The sequence below is a fragment of the Oncorhynchus gorbuscha genome, linkage group LG06 (genome assembly GCF_021184085.1).
Source record: "Oncorhynchus gorbuscha isolate QuinsamMale2020 ecotype Even-year linkage group LG06, OgorEven_v1.0, whole genome shotgun sequence".
NCBI classification, from domain to species: Eukaryota; Metazoa; Chordata; class Actinopteri; order Salmoniformes; family Salmonidae; genus Oncorhynchus; species Oncorhynchus gorbuscha.
Genome location: NC_060178.1, coordinates 104,864,388 through 104,884,312, shown reverse-complemented (window position 1 = coordinate 104,884,312; position 19,925 = coordinate 104,864,388). Strand labels below are relative to the sequence as shown.

At 43.0% G+C, this 19,925-nt stretch overlaps 1 protein-coding gene across 13 annotated transcripts in view; it reads left to right on the top strand.

Annotated features, from left to right (window-relative positions):
* Positions 1–19,925, top strand: part of LOC124038645 (neurexin-1a-like) — an 819,670-nt gene that overhangs the window by 433,899 nt on the left and 365,846 nt on the right. For 4 of the 13 annotated variants that reach the window (XM_046354746.1, XM_046354742.1, XM_046354745.1 and 1 more), the window contains exon 1: positions 1,634–2,821. The exons of the other annotated variants lie outside the window; for them this stretch is intronic. In XM_046354746.1, the coding sequence (XP_046210702.1) occupies positions 2,524–2,821 (298 nt within the window). In that variant the 5' untranslated portion in view covers positions 1,634–2,523. Of the gene's footprint in view, positions 1–1,633; positions 2,822–19,925 lie in introns of those variants that run through there. 13 annotated transcript variants of the gene reach the window in all.

Genomic DNA, 19,925 nt, shown 5'->3' with positions numbered 1-19,925 from the left:
TTAGGTCTCTGGTAAGGGAATGAATGACTGTGGTAGCTCTGTATTAGCTCTTTGTTAGGTCTCTGGTAAGGGAATGAATGACTCTGTATTAGCTCTGTGTTAACTCTCTGGTGAGGGAATGAATGGCTCTGTGTTGGCTCTTTGTTAGGTCTCTGGTAAGGGAATGAATGACTCTGTGGTAGCTCTGTATTAGCTCTGTGTTAGCGCTCAGGTGAGGGAATGAATGGCTCTGTGTTGGCTCTTTGTTAGGTCTCTGGTAAGGGAATGAATGGCTCTGTGGTAGCTCTGTATTAGCTCTGTGTTAGCTATCTTGTGATGGAATGAATGGTTCTGGTTCTCTGTTAGCTCTGTATTAGCTCTATGTTAGCTCTCTGGTGAGGGAATGAATGGCTCTGTTTTGGCTCTTTGTTGGGTCTCTGGTAAGGGAATGAATGACTCTGTGGTAGCTCTATGTTAACTCTCTGGTGAGGGAATGAATGGCTCTGTGTTAGCTCTTTGTTAGCTCTCTGGTGATGGAATGAATGGATCTGTGTTAGCTCTGTATTAGCTCTGTGTTAGCTCTCTGGTGAGGGAATTATTGACTCTGTGGTAGCTCTGTGTTAACTCTCTGGTGAGGGATTGAATGGATCTGTGTTAGCTCTGTGTTAGCTCTCTGGTGAGGGAGTGAATGGATCTGTTTTAGTCTGTGTTAACTCTCTGGTGAGGATGTGAATTGTTATCTGTTAGCTCTGAGTTAGCTCTCTGGTGTGGAATTGAATTATCCTGTGTTAACTGTCTGAGGGAATGAATGGGTTTTTATCAGCCAGGCAAGCAAGGCTGACTTCAGCACCCTCCCTGTGGACAGCTCTCCACCTTTTGCCAAGCTATGTGTGTGATCCACATCCTTCCTTCAGTGGCATACCCCATTTTCCTAATGTTTGGCTGGGGCTGCAGATGGTCTGGAAATTGTAGTGCGATCTCAGAGTAAAGGAGAAAAGAGAGCAGATTCGTTTTTTATTTTGTTCCCTTTGAAGCTGCAGCGTGGATAAGTGTGGATGGGGTCGTTAAAGAGCTCCGTGATTGGCTGCTGAGAAGCCATCTGGCCGGCCAGCCAAAACAACTAGAACTCCCCTGGATGGGAACCGTTGGACTGTCGGACCGTACTGCTAGGATCTTATTGTTTTTCTCCACATGACCACTCTAATAATCTTCACCACTCCACCCAGAGAGAGAGAGAGAGATAAAGAGGGCGAGAGAGAGGAGAGAGGGAAATAACTTGAACAAAATCCAGCCTGAATAGATGTATTTTTCCCTGCTTTGTGTTGCTCTGGCTTCCATTCACTGCACATCAGATTGTTGGTCCACGTAGCAGTTGATAGAAAGAAAGAGAGAACGAGAGACGGAGCCCCACATCCCCTGCTTATTTTTCACCCAAGTAGGCTCTTCTTCTGCAATGCACTCTGGCTCCACTGATTCGCTGTGTGGAGCCTGGTCATTTGCATAGACTCACCCCCTCCTGCTCCACGGCTGGCTGTCGGAGCTCCCCCCCCCCTTCCTCCCTCTCTTCCTCCCTATCTCTCTCTCTCCCTCTCCTTCTCTTGTGCACTTCTTGCTGAAACTGTGCTCGCTCGCAGTTTCTCAGCACGAGTGTGTGAGTGGCTCCGTAATGCAGACCAGCCGCTCTCTCTCAGGTGCTGCCGCGTTGTTGCCTCTCCACTGAGTCTTGCAGAGAGTGTAGAGGGAACCTCTAGGAGCGTGTCTTGATACCCGTCGCAGGTGCAACCATTATAGTGCCATCCTCTCAACGTTGCAGCTGCTGCCCACCACCACAGGCAAATGAGAAAGCGTTACTTCGGATTCACTCGAAATCTTTTGGACATCCTCTGAAAACATACAGGAGGGACATACAGGAGGGCCATAAAGGAGGGTAAACTTGGAAGGAGGGAATGTTATATTTGCTTTGATGAAGAAGAAGATTTTGAAACTCTATATATGTGGTGTTTTTTACCTCAGGTTCCGAGTTTGAAAAATCAATGTGGATTTTCTGGAGTATTCTCATTTTTGGAGGGGAGAAAAGTATGCATTTGATTCTGTGAGCTCTTCTTCGCAGAAGAAAGAGTGAGCAAAAAGGAGAGAGAGTGCGAGCGAGGAAGTGTGTTAGGGGAATTGGAGCAGTGTGGGATTTCTTAGACCCTGTTTGAGGAGTGTGTCCTAATTTCATGAGTGCATATTTCTTCCTTTCTCATTCTTTCCACAATGATTGATCATACTTCTACCACAGTCCCCTTGGTATCCATGCAGATTTCCTAAACTACCAGAAAAACAGCAAGAAAGTTCTCTATTCTCTTCTCCATCTCATTGACTCTTTTCTGCAGTGGATTTTCTGTGGATTTGTTGGTCAGTCTGCAGTTTTTGTCCTGGGGCTTGTGAGTGGCGAGAGAGAGTTGGGCTGGCAGGGCACTAAGGGGACTATGGGCCGTCGGGCTCATCACTAAGGTCCCAAATCTTGATACTCAACTTTCCTTGCTGGCCTCTCAGGGAATCATGTTGGGAGGCTGGAGGACACAGCAATCCCCCACCCCCCCACCCTCGAGGCCCAGGCAGGAGCCTCTCTGCTGGGACTTGACCTCGTCTGTCTTCCTTGTCCGCTTGGTTCTCTGGATGACTGCTCTAGCCCTGGGGTGTGTGGCCGGATCGGGTCCTGACTCGGGGCCACCAGGGGGGGCCACAGGAGCAGTGGAGGGCCTCCACCACATTCACCTCAACCATGGGGGCAAGCGTCACCATTCCGTGCCTATTGCCCTCCATAGATGGCCTGCCGCCTTGCTACGAGCAGGCCACAGTAAGTATCCTTGTACTCTGACCATAAACACAGCGCTCTGCTCTGTATGCCAATTAGCAGAGGCTTTTATCAAAAGCCATTTAAAATAGTGTGTCCATACATTTTCCTATGGGTGGCCCCAGCGGGAATCGAACCCATGATCCTGATTGTGCAAGCTCTACTAACTTAGGCATACAGAACCACAATGAATGACACTTGCCGTCACCATCTCCCTAAGCTCTTTGGGGGGAGTTTAATTTGGGTCCCTGAAGGCTCTTTCTACTTCTTACAGCCCAATTACTGGGATGAACTAGTTGTCTATTGAATATGTATTATATTTTTGGTCAATATATTTATATGTATAATATATATTTTGGTTTTATTTGGTGCTCAGCTTTTTGTATTTCACGTGCCACTACAGCTGATTGTATATGGTTTTATTGTGGTACCTTGCAGCTCTTTTCATCATAATCAAGTCCAGGTTCTGGCGTGAGCTACTTGTCTATTGGAAACAAAATTGATTTAATTTGCAGCAATACAATAATTATATTTCCCTTGAATCGTTTACTGTAGCCTACTTCATCTGTCCCTCTATTCCATTTTTATTTGTCTCTTTCTCTCCATCTCTCTCTGACGTAGTTAAACTCCATCCCTCCATTCCTCTTTTGTCTGCCTCGGCATAGTTCCCTCCCTCCATAGCATCTCAGATTAGCCCTATCCCTCTCTCCAGATGTCTGTGGTGCGGCGGCCACAGCCAGATTAGACAGGATTACAGTATATGTGGCGTGGCGTGGCGTGGCGTCGTCGAAACATTCACTGCTGGCCCCCTTTGGCCGATAGAGAGTGTGTAGATATTGCACTCAAGTAGACATGATGAACTAAACTAAATGGTTCAACGTAATGCCACAAAGGGTTTTATTGTTCTTTTCAACATAGAGGTTTCTCCTTTTTGGTGCTATAAAGCACCATGCTCATAAGGTTCTAAATAGAACCTGTATGGTCCTACAAAGAACCCTTGCCTAAGGTTCTATTAAGAACCATTAAAAATGTTCTATAAACTGTAGGACCAAAAAGGGTTCTGCTACGGTTACAACCCTTTTTGGTGCCTTCAGAAGTATTCATACCCCTTGACTTATTCCACAATTTTTTGTGGTACAGCCTACATTCAAAATGTATTAAATATGATTTTTTTCTCACCCATCTACACACAATACCCCCTGTTGTTCCCTGCAGAGAATCTGTTAATCGATGTGTGTGTATGGGCTAATCACAGAAAGACCTAAAAAAAAATCAGCAAATATTATTTTTATATTTTTTGGAGATACTTGAAATGGTCTTAAAAATCTAAATCAAATAGCAAAATGATCCTTGGTGTGACCTAAGGAGTGGATCATTTTATAAAAAAATTGCCTAAAATGACACAAATCGAACTGCTCAGGACCTGAAGCAAGGATATGCATATTCTTGATACTGTTTGAAAGGAAACACTTGGACATTTGTGAAAATGTGAAATGAATGAAGGAGAATATAACGCATTAGATCTGGTAAAATTTATATTTTTTTGTCCCATCAAGGTTAGGCGCAATTTAGATTTTGGCCACTAGCAGTGTAGGTGCAATGTTTTAGACTGGTTCAATTAACCATTGCATTTATGTTAAAAATGTTGTGTCAAGACTGCCCAATTGTGCCTAATTGGTTTATTCATACATTTTGAAGTTCATAACTGTACACTCTCCTCAAACAATAGCATGGTATTCTTTCACTGTAATAGCTACTGTTTTTATATATATATATTTTTTTTCACCTTTATTCAACCAGGTAGGCTAGTTGAAAACAAGTTCTCATTTACAACTGCAACCAAGATAAAGCAAAGCAGTGTGACACAAAAAACAACATAGAGTTACACATGGAATAAGCAAACATACAGTTAATAACACAACAGAAAGAAATCTAAAGACAGTGTGTGCAAATGAGGTAAGATAATGGAGGTAAGGCAAAATATTTACAATTTAGCAAATTAACACTGTAGTGATAGATGTGCAGAATATGAATGTGCATGTAGAGATACTGGGATGCAAAGGAGCAAAACAGGATAATAACTGTATGGGGATGAGGTAGTTGCTGAGTAGAGTGTTGGAGGCTATTTTGTAAATGACATCGCCGAAGTCGAGGATCAGTAGGATAGTCAGTTTTACGAGGCTATGTTTGGCAGCATGAAGGATGCTGAAGGATGCTTTGTTGCAAAATAGGAAGCCGATTCTAGATTTAATTTTGGATTGAAGATTCTCAATGTGAGTCTGGAAGGAGAGTGTGCAGTCTAACCAGACAACAAGGTATTTGTAGATGTCCACATAAGCCAGAACCGTCAAGAGCAGTGATGTTGGACAGGCGGGCAGGTGTGGGCAGCAATCAGTTGAAGAGCATGCATTTAGTGTTACTTGCATTTAAGAGCAGTTGGAGGCCACGGACAGATTGTCCAAAGAATGGCCAGAAGAATACAGAATGGTATCGTCTGCATAGAGGTGGATCAGAGAATCACCAGCAGCAAGAGCGACATCAATGATGTATACAGAGAAAAGAGTCGGACCGAGATTTGAACCCTGTGGCACCCCCATAGAGACTGCCAGAGGTCCGGACAACAAGCCCTCCGATTTGACACACTGAATTCTGTCTGAGAAGTTGTTGGTGAACCAGGCAAGGCAGTCATTTGAGAATCCAAGGCTATTGAGTCTACCGATAAGAATGTGGTGATTGACAGAGTCAAAAGCCTTGGCAAGGTCTATGAATACAGCTGCACAGTATTGTCTCTTATCTATGGAGGTTATGATATCGTTTAGGACCTTGAGTGTGGCTGAGGTGCACCCATGACAAGCTCGGAAACCTGATTGCATAGCAGAGAAGGTACGGTGGGATTCGAAATGGTCGGTTATCTGTTTGTTAACTTGGCCCTTGAAGACCTTACAAAATGCAGGGTAGGATAAATATAGGTCTGTAGCAGTTTGAGTCTAGAGTGTCTCCCCCTTTGAAGAGGGGGATGACCGTGACATCTTTTCAATCTTTGCGGATCTCAGACGATACGAAGCCGAGGTTGAACAGGCTAGTAATAGGGGTTGCAACAATTTTGGCTTATAATTTTAGAAAGAGAGGGTCCAGATTGTCTAGCCCTGCTGATATGTAGTGGTCCATATTTTGCAGCTCTTTCAGAACATCAGCTATCTGGATTTGGGTGAAGGACACATGGGGGACAACTTGGGCAAGTTGCTGTGGGGTGTGCAGTGCTGTTGACCAGAGTAGGGGTTGCCAGGTGGAATGCATGGCCAGCCGTGGAAAAATGCTTATTGAAATTCTCAATTATCGTGGATTTATTGGTGGTGATAGTGTTTGCTAGCCTCAGTGCAGTGGGCAGCTGGGAGTAGGTGCTCCTATTCTCCATGGACTTTACAGTGTCCCAGAACTTTTTTGAGTTTGTGCCTCACGATGCAAATTTCTGTTTGAAAAAGCAAGCCTTTGCTTTCCTAACTGCCTGTGTATATTGGTCCTTATCTTCCCTGAAAAGTTGCATACTGCGGGGGCTATTCGATGCTAATGCAGTACGCCACAGGATGTTTTTGTGCTGGTCAAGGGCAATCAGTTCTGGAGTGAACCACGGGCTATATCTGTTCCTGTTCCTGTTCCTGTTCCTTCTACAATTGTTGAATGGGGCATGCTTTTTTAAGATTGTGAGGAAAGCACTTTTAAAGAATAACCAGGCATCTTCCAATCAAATCAAAGTTTTTTTGTCACGTGCGCCGAATACAACCTTACAGTGAAATGCTTACTTACAGGCTCTAACCAATAGTGAGAAAAATGTATGATGTGAACAATAGGTAAGTCAAGAAATAAAAACAACTGTAAAAAGACAGTGAAAACAGTAGTGTTTGGACCATTCTAGTTTGTTGGTGATGTGGACACCAAGGAACTTGAAGCTCTCAACCTGCTCCATTACAGCCCCGTCAATGAGAATGGGAGCGTACTCGGTCCTCCTTTTCCTGTAGTCCACAATCAACTCCTTAGTCTTGGTTACGTTGAGGGAGAGGTTGTTATTCTGGCACCACTCTGCCAGGTCTCTGACCTCCTCCCTATAGGCTGTCTCGTCGTTGTCGGTGATCAGGCCTACTGTTGTGTCATGTGCAAACTTAATGATGGTGTTGGAGTCGTGCCTGGCCATGCAGTTGTGGGTGAACAGAGAGTACAGAAGGGGACTGAGCACGCACCCCTGGTGGGCTCCAGTGTTGAGGATCAGCGCGGCAGATGTGTTGCTACCTACCTTCACCACCTGGGGGCGGCCCGCCAGGAAGTCCAGGATCCAGTTGCAGAGGGAGGTGTTTAGTCCCAGGATCCCTAGTTTAGTGATGAGAGATTGTAAGATTGTCCGTTAGTAAATTCAGAGTTTTTAGAGGGAACACTGGACGCTCTGGCCAAGGAGTAGGGTTGATCTGATCAGTCAAGCTGTCACGTTGTATAATGATAGGAGACAGGTGCAGGAATACGAAAATGTTTTTGCTTTTTATTTCTCTACCCAAAATAGCGTACGTCATGAACATGACAGGGATGAAGCCCATGACAGGGATGAAGCCAAACCAAACACATTCATATATAACACAGGGCTGTAACCCAAACAAAGAGTGAGCTGTAAACCTCTAATAAATAGAGGGGACGATACCCGTAATAACAATACACAGGATGAGACCCATAATAACAAGTGCACACTAACACAGTAACAGGCAAGCCGATACAACAGAGCACAGGTCCTCACAAGACCAACGGACATGGAACAATAATCAACATGGACAATAGGGACAGAGGGCACATACTTACACATACTAATCAGGGGGAATGAGAACAAGGTGTGCGTAATGAGCCGAGACAGTCCGGGGTTGGTGGTAATGATCCAGTTCAGTGACGCATAGAAGGCCGGTGACTTAGACCTCCGGAGCTGGTTATGAGCAGCGGTACCGGGGGAATCAATGACATAAGCACCCAAGCTAACTGGATAATGTTGGCTAGCTAGCTAGCTAGTTACTCCCAGACACAAATTAGAGAATTCTAAGTTTATTTGTCATGTGCGCCGAATACAACAGTTGTGGACCTCACAGTGAAATGCTTACTTACAGGTCCTAACCAACAGTGCATTTTTAAAGTGAAAAATAGGTATTAGGTAAACAATAGATAAGTAAGGAAATAAAAAACAAGAGTAAAGAGACAGTGAATAATAACAGTAGCGAGGCTATATACAGTAGCAAGGCTATAACATTTACATTTAAGTCATTTAGCAGACGCTCTTATCCAGTAGCAAAGCTATGTACAGGCCGGTTAGTCAGGCTAATTGAGGTAGTATGTACATGTAGGTATGGTTAAAGTTACTGCGTATATGAGAAACAGAGCAGTAGCAGTAGCGTAAAATCGGGGTTGGCGGGAACACCTCACTCTGAAAATGTTACTCGCAGTAGCAGAGCTGGTTAGAGAGCGTATATGTTATCAAAATTGTTGGTGACCAACTGTGCTGCTGAAAACAATTGAATTAAACTTTTTTGACGACATTTACTGACACTGGCCATATTCAAAGCATGTTGAGCGTTTGTAAATTAATCAGGTATTCTGCACTCCGGCACACTCAGCAAATTTCCAAACTCAACCAGTATTCTCTCCATCCGATACAATCCAGTAAGAGTCTACTCTACACAGTGACATAATCCTCAATTGCCCTGGATTCAGTGTGCAGTCATTGCATTATGCTTCTCAGTATACAGTTGAAGTCGTAAGTTTATATACACTTAGGTTGGAGTCATTAAAACTAGTTCATCAACCACTCCACAAATTTCTTGTTAACAAACTATAGTTTTTGCAAGTCGGTTAGGGCATCTACTTTGTGCATGGCACAAATCATTTATCCAAAAATTGTTTACAGACCGATTATTTCACTTATAATTAACTGTATTAAAACTCCAGTGGGTCAGAAGTTTACATACACTAAGCTGACTGTGCCTTTAAACAGCTTGGAAAATTCCAGAAAATGATGTCATGGCTTGAGAAGCTTCTGATAGGCTAATTGACATAATTTTAGTAAATTGGAGTTGTACCTGTGGATGTATTTCAAGGCCTACCTTCAATCTCAGTGCCTCTTTGAGAAAATCAAGAAATCAGCCAAGACCTCAGAAATCAGCCAAGACCTCAGAATGTTTTTTTTGGACCTCCACAAGTCTGGTTCATCCTTGGGAGCAATTTACAAACACCTGAAGGTACCACATTCAGATGTACAAACAATAGTATGTAACTATAAACATCATGGGACAACACAGCTGTCACACCACTCAGTAAGGAGACACGTTCTGTCCCCTAGAGATGAACGTACTTTGGGGGCGAAAAGTGCAAATCAATCCCCGAACAACAGTAAAAGACCTTGTGAAGATGCTGGAAGAAACCGGTACAAAAGTATCTATATCCACAGTAAAACAAGTCTTATATCGACATAACCTGAAAGTTCGCTCAGCAAGGAAGAAGCCACTGCTCCAAAACCGCCATAAAAAAGCCAGACTACGGTTTACAACTGCACATGGGGACAAATATTGTACTTTTTGGAGAAATGATCTCTGGTTTGATGAAACAAAAATGGAACCGTTTGGCCATAATAACCATCGTTATGTTTGGAGAAAAAAGGGGGAAGTTTGTAAGCCGAAGAACACCATCCCAACTGTGAAGCCCGGGGGTGGCAGCATCATGTTGTGGGGGTGGTTTGCTGAAGGAGGGACTGGTGCACTTCACAAAATAGATGGCGTCATATGGAAGGAAAATTATGTGGATATGTTGAAGCAACATCTCAAGACATCAGTCGGGAAGTTAAAGCTTGATCGCAAATGGCTCTTCCAAATGGACAATGACCCCAAGCATACTTCAAACGTTGTGGCAAAATGGGTTAAGGACAACAGAGTCAGAGTATTGGAGTGGCCATCACAAAGCCCTGACCTCAATCCTATAGAACCTTCATGGGCAGAAGTAAAAAAGCATGTGCGAGAAAGGAGGCCTACAAACCTGATTCAGTTACACCAGCTCTGTCAGGAGGAATGGGCCAACATTCTCCCAAATTATTGTATGAAGCTTGTGGAAGGATACCTGAAACGTTTGACCCAAGTTAAAGATTTAAAGGCAATGCTACCAAATACTAATGTATTGTATGTAAATGTCTGACACACTGGGAATGTGAGGAAAGAAATAAAAGCTGAAACAAATCATTATCTCTACTATTATTCTGACATTTCACATTCTTAAAATAAGTGTTGATCCTAACTGACCTAAGACAAGGAATTTTTATTTGGATTAAATGTCAGGAATTGTGAAAAACTGAGTTTAAATGTATTGGCTAAGGTGTATGTAAACTTCCAACTTCAACTGTATGTAAGGGATAAGGTGAATGCACCAATTTGTAAGTCGCTCTGGATAAGAGCGTCTGCTAAATGACTTAAATGTAAATGTAATGTTAATGGATAATCAACTCAGGGCTGTGTTCTATGGAAAAGAGTGAACAATGTGGAAAGTGTGTTCCACGACTCGCTAGCGAAACGGACCTTCGACGGAATTGCATTATTTTACAGAGAACATAGAGCTCCAAGTTGAATATCCCTTCTATACTATCGCTGTAATTTAACACATTCACTTGAAAGGGCTTTGTTGGCATTGGGAACCTTTTTTTGTGCATTGCCAAAGCAAATTAAGTAGATAATTAAGAAAAGTGAAATAAACAATAAAAATTAACTGTAAACATTACACTCACAAAAGTTACAGAATAATACATACATTTAAAATGTCATACTATGTCTTTGGACAGTGTTGTAGCAATGTACAAATAGTTAAAGTTCAAAAGGGAAAATAAATCAACATAAATTTGGGATGTATTTACAATGGTATTTGTTCTTCACTGGTTGCCCTTTTCTTGTGGCAACAGGTCATGAAACTTGCTGCTGTGATTGCACACAGGTATTTCACCCAGTAGATATGGGAGTTTATCAAAATTTGATTTGTTTTTAAATTCTTTGTGGGTCTGTGTAATCTGAGAGACATATGTGTCTCTCTCTCTCAGTGTGTGTGTGTGTGTGGGTGTGTGTGTGTGCGTGCCGGCGTGCGTGTGTGTGTTTGTGTGTGTGTGTGGATACCGTATTCGGTTGAGCTGACAGTTTGGAAAGGTGAAACAGGGAGGAGAGATAGAGGGGGAGATGGGAGAAGGTGGAGGATAGGTTGAGGAGAAGATGGGAGGAGGAGGTGGATGAGAGTTAGAGGGAGATGGGATGAAGAGTCGGTGGAGGACAGGTAGAGGGCGAAATGGGAGAAGGAGGAGGTGGATAAGAAGTAGCGGGGGAGATGTAGAGGGGGATATGGGAGGAGGAGGTGGAGGTGGATGAGAGGTAGAGGATGAGGATGAGGAAGATGAGTTGGAGGAGAGGTTGAGGGGGAGATGGGAGGAAGAGGAGATGGTAGAGAGGTTGAGGGGAAGGTTGGAGGTGGAGGAGAGATAGAGGGGGACATGGAAGGAAGAGGAGGTGGAGGAGAGGTAAAGCAGGAAATGGGAGAAAGAGGAGGTGGAGAAGAGGTAGAGGGGGTGATGGGAGGAAGACGAGTTGGATTAGAGTTAGACAGGGAGATGGGAGGAAGAGGTGGACATGGGAGCAAGAGGAGGTATAGGAGAGGTGGAGAAGGTAGATAGGGAGACATGGTAGGAGGAGGGGGATGGCAGGAGGAGGAGATGGATGAAAGGTAGAGGGGGAGATGGGAGGAAGAGAAGGTGGAGGAGAGGTAGAGGGGGAGACGGGAGGAAGAGATTGTGGAGGAGAGGTAGAGGGGGAGATGGGAGGAGGAGGAGGTGGGTGAGGGGTAGAGGGGGAGACGGGAGGAAGAGAAGGTAGAGGAGAGGTAGAGGGTGAGATGGGTGGAAGAGGAGGTGGAGGAGAGGTAGAGGGGGAGATGGTAGGAGGAGGAGGAAGATGAGAAGTAGAGGGGGAGATAGGAGGTGGTAGAGGAGGAGGTGGGAGCAAGGTCACCCTTGATACAAGTCAGTATTCTATGTCCATCCATGGCTGAGTACGTCAGGAGGTGATTTGGATACCAGACACTAGGGGCAAAGCGTGCACTGTTACTTTCAGGTAGGTTTCGGTTTTGCTTGGGTGATGTGGACGGCGATGGCGGATGTGTGTAATCAAGACGATAGTGAAGGTTTCTGTAGTCTACACACTAACATATTGTTATAATCACTATCAAAGACGATAGTGAAGGTTTCTGTAGTCTACACACTAACATATTGTTATAATCACTATCAAAGACGATAGTGAAGGTTTCTGTAGTCTACACACTAACATATTGTTATAATCACTATCAAAGACGATAGTGAAGGTTTCTGTAGTCTACACACTAACACATTGTTATAATCACTATCAAAGACGATAGTGAAGGTTTCTGTAGTCTACACACTAACATATTGTTATAATCACTATCAAAGACGATAGTGAAGGTTTCTGTAGTCTACACACTAACACATTGTTATAATCACTATCAAAGACGATAGTGAAGGTTTCTGTAGTCTACAGACTAACATATTGTTATAATCACTGTCAAAGACGATAGTGAAGGTTTCTGTAGTCTACACACTAACACATTGTTATAATCACTGTCAAAGACGATAGTGAAGGTTTATGTAGTCTACACACTAACATATTGTTATAATCACTATCAAAGAACATATGGAAGGTTTCTGTAGTCTACAGACTAACATATTGTTATAATCACTATCAAAGAACATATGGAAGGTTTCTGTAGTCTACAGACTAACATATTGTTATAATCACTATCAAAGAACATATGGAAGGTTTCTGTAGTCTACAGACTAACATATTGTTATAATCACTATCAAAGAACATATGGAAGGTTTCTGTAGTCTACAGACTAACATATTGTTATAATCACTATCAAAGAACATATGGAAGGTTTCTGTAGTCTACAGACTAACATATTGTTATAATCACTATCAAAGAACATATGGAAGGTTTCTGTAGGCTACAGACTAACATATTGTTATAATCACTATCAAAGACGATAGTGAAGGTTTATGTAGGCTACCCTCCATATCTTCTTTTATATTGATTATATGAATGTGTTAGGGTGTGTGTAGACTACAGAAACCTTCCATATCATCTTGGGTAATGATTATATGTTAGACAAGCCTGACAGTGAGGATGTTCATGAATGAGAAATGGTAGACACAATGTCTGACACACTACCTGGTGCGATGACAAAGCTTGTTGCTCTTTTTAGAATCCCCTTTGCCTTTTTCTAATTCCAGAAGTGCTGCACTGGGGTTTAATTAGCATGTTCTCAGTCTCTCTAATTCCAGAAGTGCTGCACACACACACACACACACACACACACACACACACACACACACACACACACACACACACACACACACACACACACACACACACACACACACACACACACACACACACACACACACACACACACACACACACACACACACACACACACACACACACACACACACACACACACACACACGGAGGGAGGGAGCTTTTCACCTGCACCAATTAAAAATGTTTGGATCCTTTCCTTACCATCCTGGGATTTTATAATACATTATCCCCCCCCCCACATTTGTAATCTAGTCACTGTTGTGTTCCTATCGAGCAACAGAAGCAAGGCCTACTGTTGTTCTCTCGCTCTATCGATTATTGTATAGTTCTCTCTCTTTTTTAATTGGATTTTATTTCACTTTTATTTAACCAGGTAGGCCAGTTGAGAATAAGTTCTCATTTACATCTGTGACCTGGCCAAGATAAAGCAAAGCAGTGCGACACAAACAACAACACAACACATGGAATAAGCAAACATACAGTCAATGAATGACACAATATAAAAAAAAGTATACATACAGTGTGTGCAAATGAGGTAAGATTATGGAGGTAAGGCAATAAATAGGCCATTGTGGCGAATAATTACAATTGAGCAATTAAACACTGGAGTGAAAGAGTGCAGAAGATGAATGTGCAAGTACAGATATTGGGGTGCGAAGGAGCAAAAAAACAAATAACAGTATGGGGATGAGGGAGTTGGATGGGCTATTTACAGATGGGCTATGTACAGGTGCAGTGATCTGTGAGCTACTCTGATAGCTGGTGCTTAAAGTTAGTGAGGGAGATATGAGTCTCCAGCTTCAGTGATTTTTGCAGTTCGTTCCAGTCATTTGCAGCAGAGAACTGGAAGGAAATGCGGCCAATGGAGGAATTGGCTTTGGGGATGACGAGTGAAATATAACTGCTGGAATGTGTGCTACTTGTGGGTGCTGCTATGGTGACCAGTGAGCTGAGATAAGGCAGGGCTTTACCTAGCAAAGACTTATAGATGACCTGGAGCCAGTGGGTTTGGCGACGAATATGAAACGAGGGCCAGCCAACAAGAGCGTACAGGTTGCAGTGGTGGGTAGTACGTGGGGCTTTGGTGACAAAACGGATGGCACTATGATAGACTGCATCCAATTTGCTGAGTAGTGTTTGACAGCATGAGTGAAGGATGCTCTGTTGCGAAATAGGAAGCTGATTCTAGATTTAATTTTGGGTTGGAGATGTTTAATGTGAGTCTGGAAGGAGAGTTTACAGTCTAACCAGACACCGAGGTATTGGTAGTTGTCCACACATAAGTCAGAACCATCCAGAGCAGTGATGCTGGACGGGCGGGCCGGTGCGTGTAGCATTCGGTTGAAGAGCATGCATTTAGTTTTACTTGGATTTAAGAGCAGTTGGAGTCCACAGAAGGAGAGTTGTATGGCATTAAATCTTGTCTGGAGGTTTGTTAACACAGTGTCCAAAGAAGGGCCAGAAGTATACAGAATGGTGTTGTCTGCGTAGAGGTGGATCAGAGAATCATCAGCAGCAAGAGTGACACAGGTCCGGACAACAGGCCCTCCAATCCGATTTGACACACTGAAGTCTATCTGTGAGGTGGTTTGTGAAACAGGCGGTTTGTAAAACAGGCGAGGCAGTCATATGAGAAACAAAGGCTATTGAGTCTGCTGATAAGAACGCAGTGATTGACAGAGTCGAAACCCTTGGCCAGGTCAATGAAGACTGCTGCAGAGTACTGTCTTTTATCGATGGCGGTTATGATATCGTTTAGGACCTTGAGTGTGGCTGAGGTGCACCCATGACAAGCTCGGAAACTTGACTGCATAGCGGAGAAGGTACGGTGGGATTCGAAATAGCCTGTGATCTGTTTGTTAACTTGGCTTTCGAAGGCCTTAGAAAGGCAAGGTAGGATAGATATAGGTCTGTAACCATTTGGGTCTAGAGTGTCTCCCCCTTTGAAGAGGGGGATGACCGCGGCAGCATTCCAATCTTTGTGGATCTCAGAAGAAACAAAATAGAGGTTGAACAGGCTAGTAATAGGGGTTGCAATTATTTAGGGCGGATAATTTTAGAAAGAAAGGGTCCAGTTTGTCTAGCCCTGCTGATTTGTAGGGGTCCAGATTTTGCAGCTCTTTCAGAACATCAGCTATCTAGATTTGGGTGAAGGAAAAATGGGGGAGGATTGGGCAATTGCTACTGTGGGTGCAGGGCTGTTGACCAGGGTAGGGGTAGCCAGGTGGAAAGCATGGCCATCAGCAGAACAATGCTTATTGAAATTCTCAATTATTGTGGATTTATCGGTGGTGATAGTGTTTCCTAGCCTCAGTGCAGTGGGCAGCTGGGAGGAGGTGCTCTTATTCTCCATGGACCTTACAGTGTCCCTGAACATTTTGGAGTTTTTGCTACAGGATGCCAATTTCTGTTTGAAAAACCTAGCCTTTGCTTTCCTGTGTATAATGGTTCCTAAATTCCCAGAAAAGTTGCATGTCGTGGGGACTATTCGATACTAATGCAGTACGCCACAGGATGTTTTTGAGCTGTTCAAAGGCAGTCAGGTCTGGAGTGAAACATGGGCTATATCTGTTCCTGGTTCTACAATTGTTGAATGGGGCATGCTTTTTTAAAGATTGTGAGGAAAGCACCTTTAAAGAATAACCAGGCATCTTCTAATCAAATCAGTTTTTTTGTCATGCGCCGAATACAACCTTACAGTGAAATGCTTACTTACAGGCTCTAACCAATAGTGCAAAAAAGGTATGAGTTGAACAATAGATAAGTAAAGAAATAAAGAAAACTGTAAAAAGACGGTGAGGAAAGCACTTTTAAAGAATAACCAGACATCTTCTACTGATGGAATGAGGTCAATATCCTTCCAAGATACCAGGGCCAGGTCGATTAGAATGCCTGTGTTCTAGCGAGTGTTTGACAGTGATGAGGGGTGGTCGTTTGACCACAGACCCATTACGGATACAGGCAATGAGGCAGTGATCGCTGAGATCCTGGTTGAAGACAGCATAGGTGTATTTGGAGGGCAGGTTTGTTAGGTTGATATCTATGAGGATGCCCGTGTTTAAGGAATTTGTGTTGTACCTGGTAGGTTCATTGATAATTTGTGTGAGATTGAGCACATCAAGCTTAGAGTGTAGGATGGCTGGAGTTTAGGTCACCTAACAGCACGAGCTCTGAAGATAGATGGGGGGCAGTTGAATCCCATATGGTGTCCAGGGCACAGCTGGGGGCAGAAGGTGGTCTATATCAAGTGGCAATGGTGAGAGACTTATTTCTGGAAAGGTGGATTTTTAAAAGTAGTAACTCAAATTTCTGGGGCACAGACCTGGATATTAAGACATAACTCTGCAGTAGATTGCAACTCTGCCCCCTTTGGCAGTTCTAACTTGTCGGAACATGTTATAGTTAGGGATGGAAATGTCAGGGGTTTTGGTGATCTTCCTAAACCAGGATTCAGACACGGCTAGGACATCTGGGTTGGCAGAGTGCGCTATAGTACTGAATAAAACAAACTTAGGGAGGAGGCTTCTAATGTTAACATGCATGAAACCAAGGCTTTTACGGTTACCGAAGTTAACAAATGAGAGCGCCTGGGGAATGGAGTGGAGCTTGGCACTGTAGGGCCTGGATTAACCTATACATCACCAGTGGACCAGAGGAGGAGTAGAATGAGGGTACAGCTAAAGGCTATAAGAACTGGTCGTTCGGAACATAGAGTAAAAGGTGCATGTTTCTGGGCGCGGTAGAATAGATTCAAAACATGATGTACAGACAAAGGTATGGTAGGATGTCAATAGAGTGGAGGTAAACCTAGGCATTGAGTGATGATGAGAGAGGTATTGTCTCTAGAGACATAATTTAAACCAGGTGAGTTCACCGCATGTGTGGGAGGTTGAACATCAGGGTTAGCTAAGGCATGCTGAGCAGGGCTGGAGGTGCTACAGTGAAATAAGACAATAATTGCTAACCAAAACAATATTGGACAAGGCATGTTGACATTAGGGAGAGGCATGCGTAGCCGAGTGATCTTAACGTCCAGCATTCAGGGGAGCCTCTTGGAGGAGCCTCTTGAAAAACACCCTCGGACGGATGATGTCGTAGTCCAGTCGTGATGGATCGGTGGGGCTCCATATCGGCAATAAAAAGGGTCCAGGCCAATTGGCAAAATAGGTATTGTAGCCCAGGGAGTGGCTGATGGACCTCTTCAGCTAGAGTTGGGCCTAGCATAGGCTAGCTCCAGGCTAATTGGTGCTTGCTTCGGGACAGAGACGTTAGCCAGGAGTAGTCACTCGAATAGCAGCTAGGTAGCTACGTTGATCCAGGTGTAAAGGTTCAGAGCTTGCAGTAGGAATCTGGAGATATGGAGAGAAAGAAGTCAGATATGTTATGGGTTGAATCAGGGGTGTAGACTGGCAGGAGTTGTCTGGGCTAAAGGTTAGCTGATGACTGCTAGCATTGGCTAGCTGACGAGTAGCTTTAACTACTAGTTAGTAGCTTTACCTCTCCCTCCCTGTCTCTCTGTATCTCTCTTTCTCTATTTCTGTCGATTGTTGTATCGTTCTCTCTTTCGGTCTTCTTTCATTCCTCCATCCGTGTGTTCCCAGTTCTGTGTAGCTATAAGGTGTCACCTTCCATCTAATCCTGTTTGCAATACTTATGTAACCATACCTTCTGTTGGCTCTTATCGCCACACTGCACTTACCATTGTCACTGGTGATTAGCAAAAACAAAGCGAGAGCAGTTTCCTAAATGTTACCCTATTCCCTATTCAGAATACTATCAGGCCCCATAGGGCTCTGGTCAAAAGTACTGCACTACATAGTGAATAGGGTATCATTTGGTAAGCTGCCCTAATACAGCCAAAATGCCAGCCCGGTTTTGTATGCAAATTGCCCTCATTTCTATTTTTATTAAAGTGCCACATTTATTTGTATATGTATTTATTTGCATATTGGTTCGGTGTGTTATTTGTTTTGCATCTTTATTTCAAAACATTTATCTTGACATTTCCCTCAACATTTCATACCATATGCAGCATGATTATGTGTATGAATATCAGCATGAGTCATCTCGGGTTAAACTATACAATAACCATTTTATTAAACAACAATGAACAGATAATGGAAAATTGTATTTCTAGTGGGAGCCATCCACTATCAATTTGGAAGATAGGTGGTGTCACGTTCGTTATAAGGATCGGACCAAGGCGCAACGTGGTATGCGTACATTCAGATTTATTTAAAGAATGAACACTGGAAAAAAAAAACGAACCGTGAAGCTATACAAACGAATGGTGACAGTCAACTACACATAGACAAGATCCCACAAACACCAAAGGGAAATGGCTACCTAAGTATGATCCCCAATCAGAGACAACGATAAACAGCTGCCTCTGATTGGGAACCATATCAGGCCACCATAGACATACAAATCACCTTGACCTACAAAAACCCTAGACATACAAAAAACCTTAGACAATACAAAATTAGCGTACCCACCCTAGTGACACCCTGACCTAACCAAAATATAGAGAAAACAGAGATATCTCAGGTCAGGGCGGGACAGGTGGAGCATGACCACACTGTAAAACTGGAGAAGTTCAGGCTACTCAAACATTTGAGGAAACCGATTACCTAAAATATATTCAGTCAAGAAACATAAATATCTGAAGTGATCAGTGCTAACTTCATATGAGTAATACAAATGCCATTTTTTCTAGTAAGGTATACTTCAATTAACACCCCTTCTAAGCAATAATTTCCTCGTGTGCCTTGCCTCTTTGAATGAATTCTGGAGTTACCACCCATGACTGTATTTGTCAGTGACAGAGACATCATTGTTGAATTAGTTCATTTTCAGTCCTATGGCCTTCACCATGTGAGTTCTTAGGCAAATTCTATCAATATAATTTAACTATTACATATATCATATACAGTGGCCTGAAACTCATAGATTACAGGCCACATCACTACAAGTATGATTGCAAAATTTCACAAACATTTTTCCATAAATTTTCCAACCAATATTTCTGGAAAACCTGGGAAATTTACCAGGATTTTGCAACCCTGACTGTGAAGCACATGATGCTGGCTTGCAAAGTGATGTGTACTTCCTATTGGAATCCAGACAGCGTTAGGCTATCCAACAGTTGAAATTTGTATTCACCCATAACCTGCAATCATAATGACTGTCAGGGTGGGTTTAGAATAGTGGGAGAAAACTACAGATATTAAAAACAATTATCCAAAAATCTACCTGCAGTAGAGCATGCTGGGAAAAAAACTGAACATGTTATAATATCTTCAACATTTGGTGTGAGTTCTCATTTAGTTTTGGGTCAGTACCACATAAACCTTTGAAGTAATAATTATTTTTCATTGACTGAGTTCAACTTACGAGAAGTATTTCAGTAAAATGTCTTGAGGTACAGTGCATGATCAGGATGTACGTATGAACGTTTTGATGTAATGTGAACTAGATTTACATTACAAAGCTAGATACATTACAAAGCTAGGAGGAACATTAACATTGATCAGGCTGCACATGTGAAACGTTTGATTAAATATGAAATAGAGTTAGCGTGTGATGAATTGTTTTAATGAGTCTCTGTCACGGATCATGTGTAGATCTCAAATAGCACCCTATTCCCTATTTAGTGCACTGCTTTTGACCAG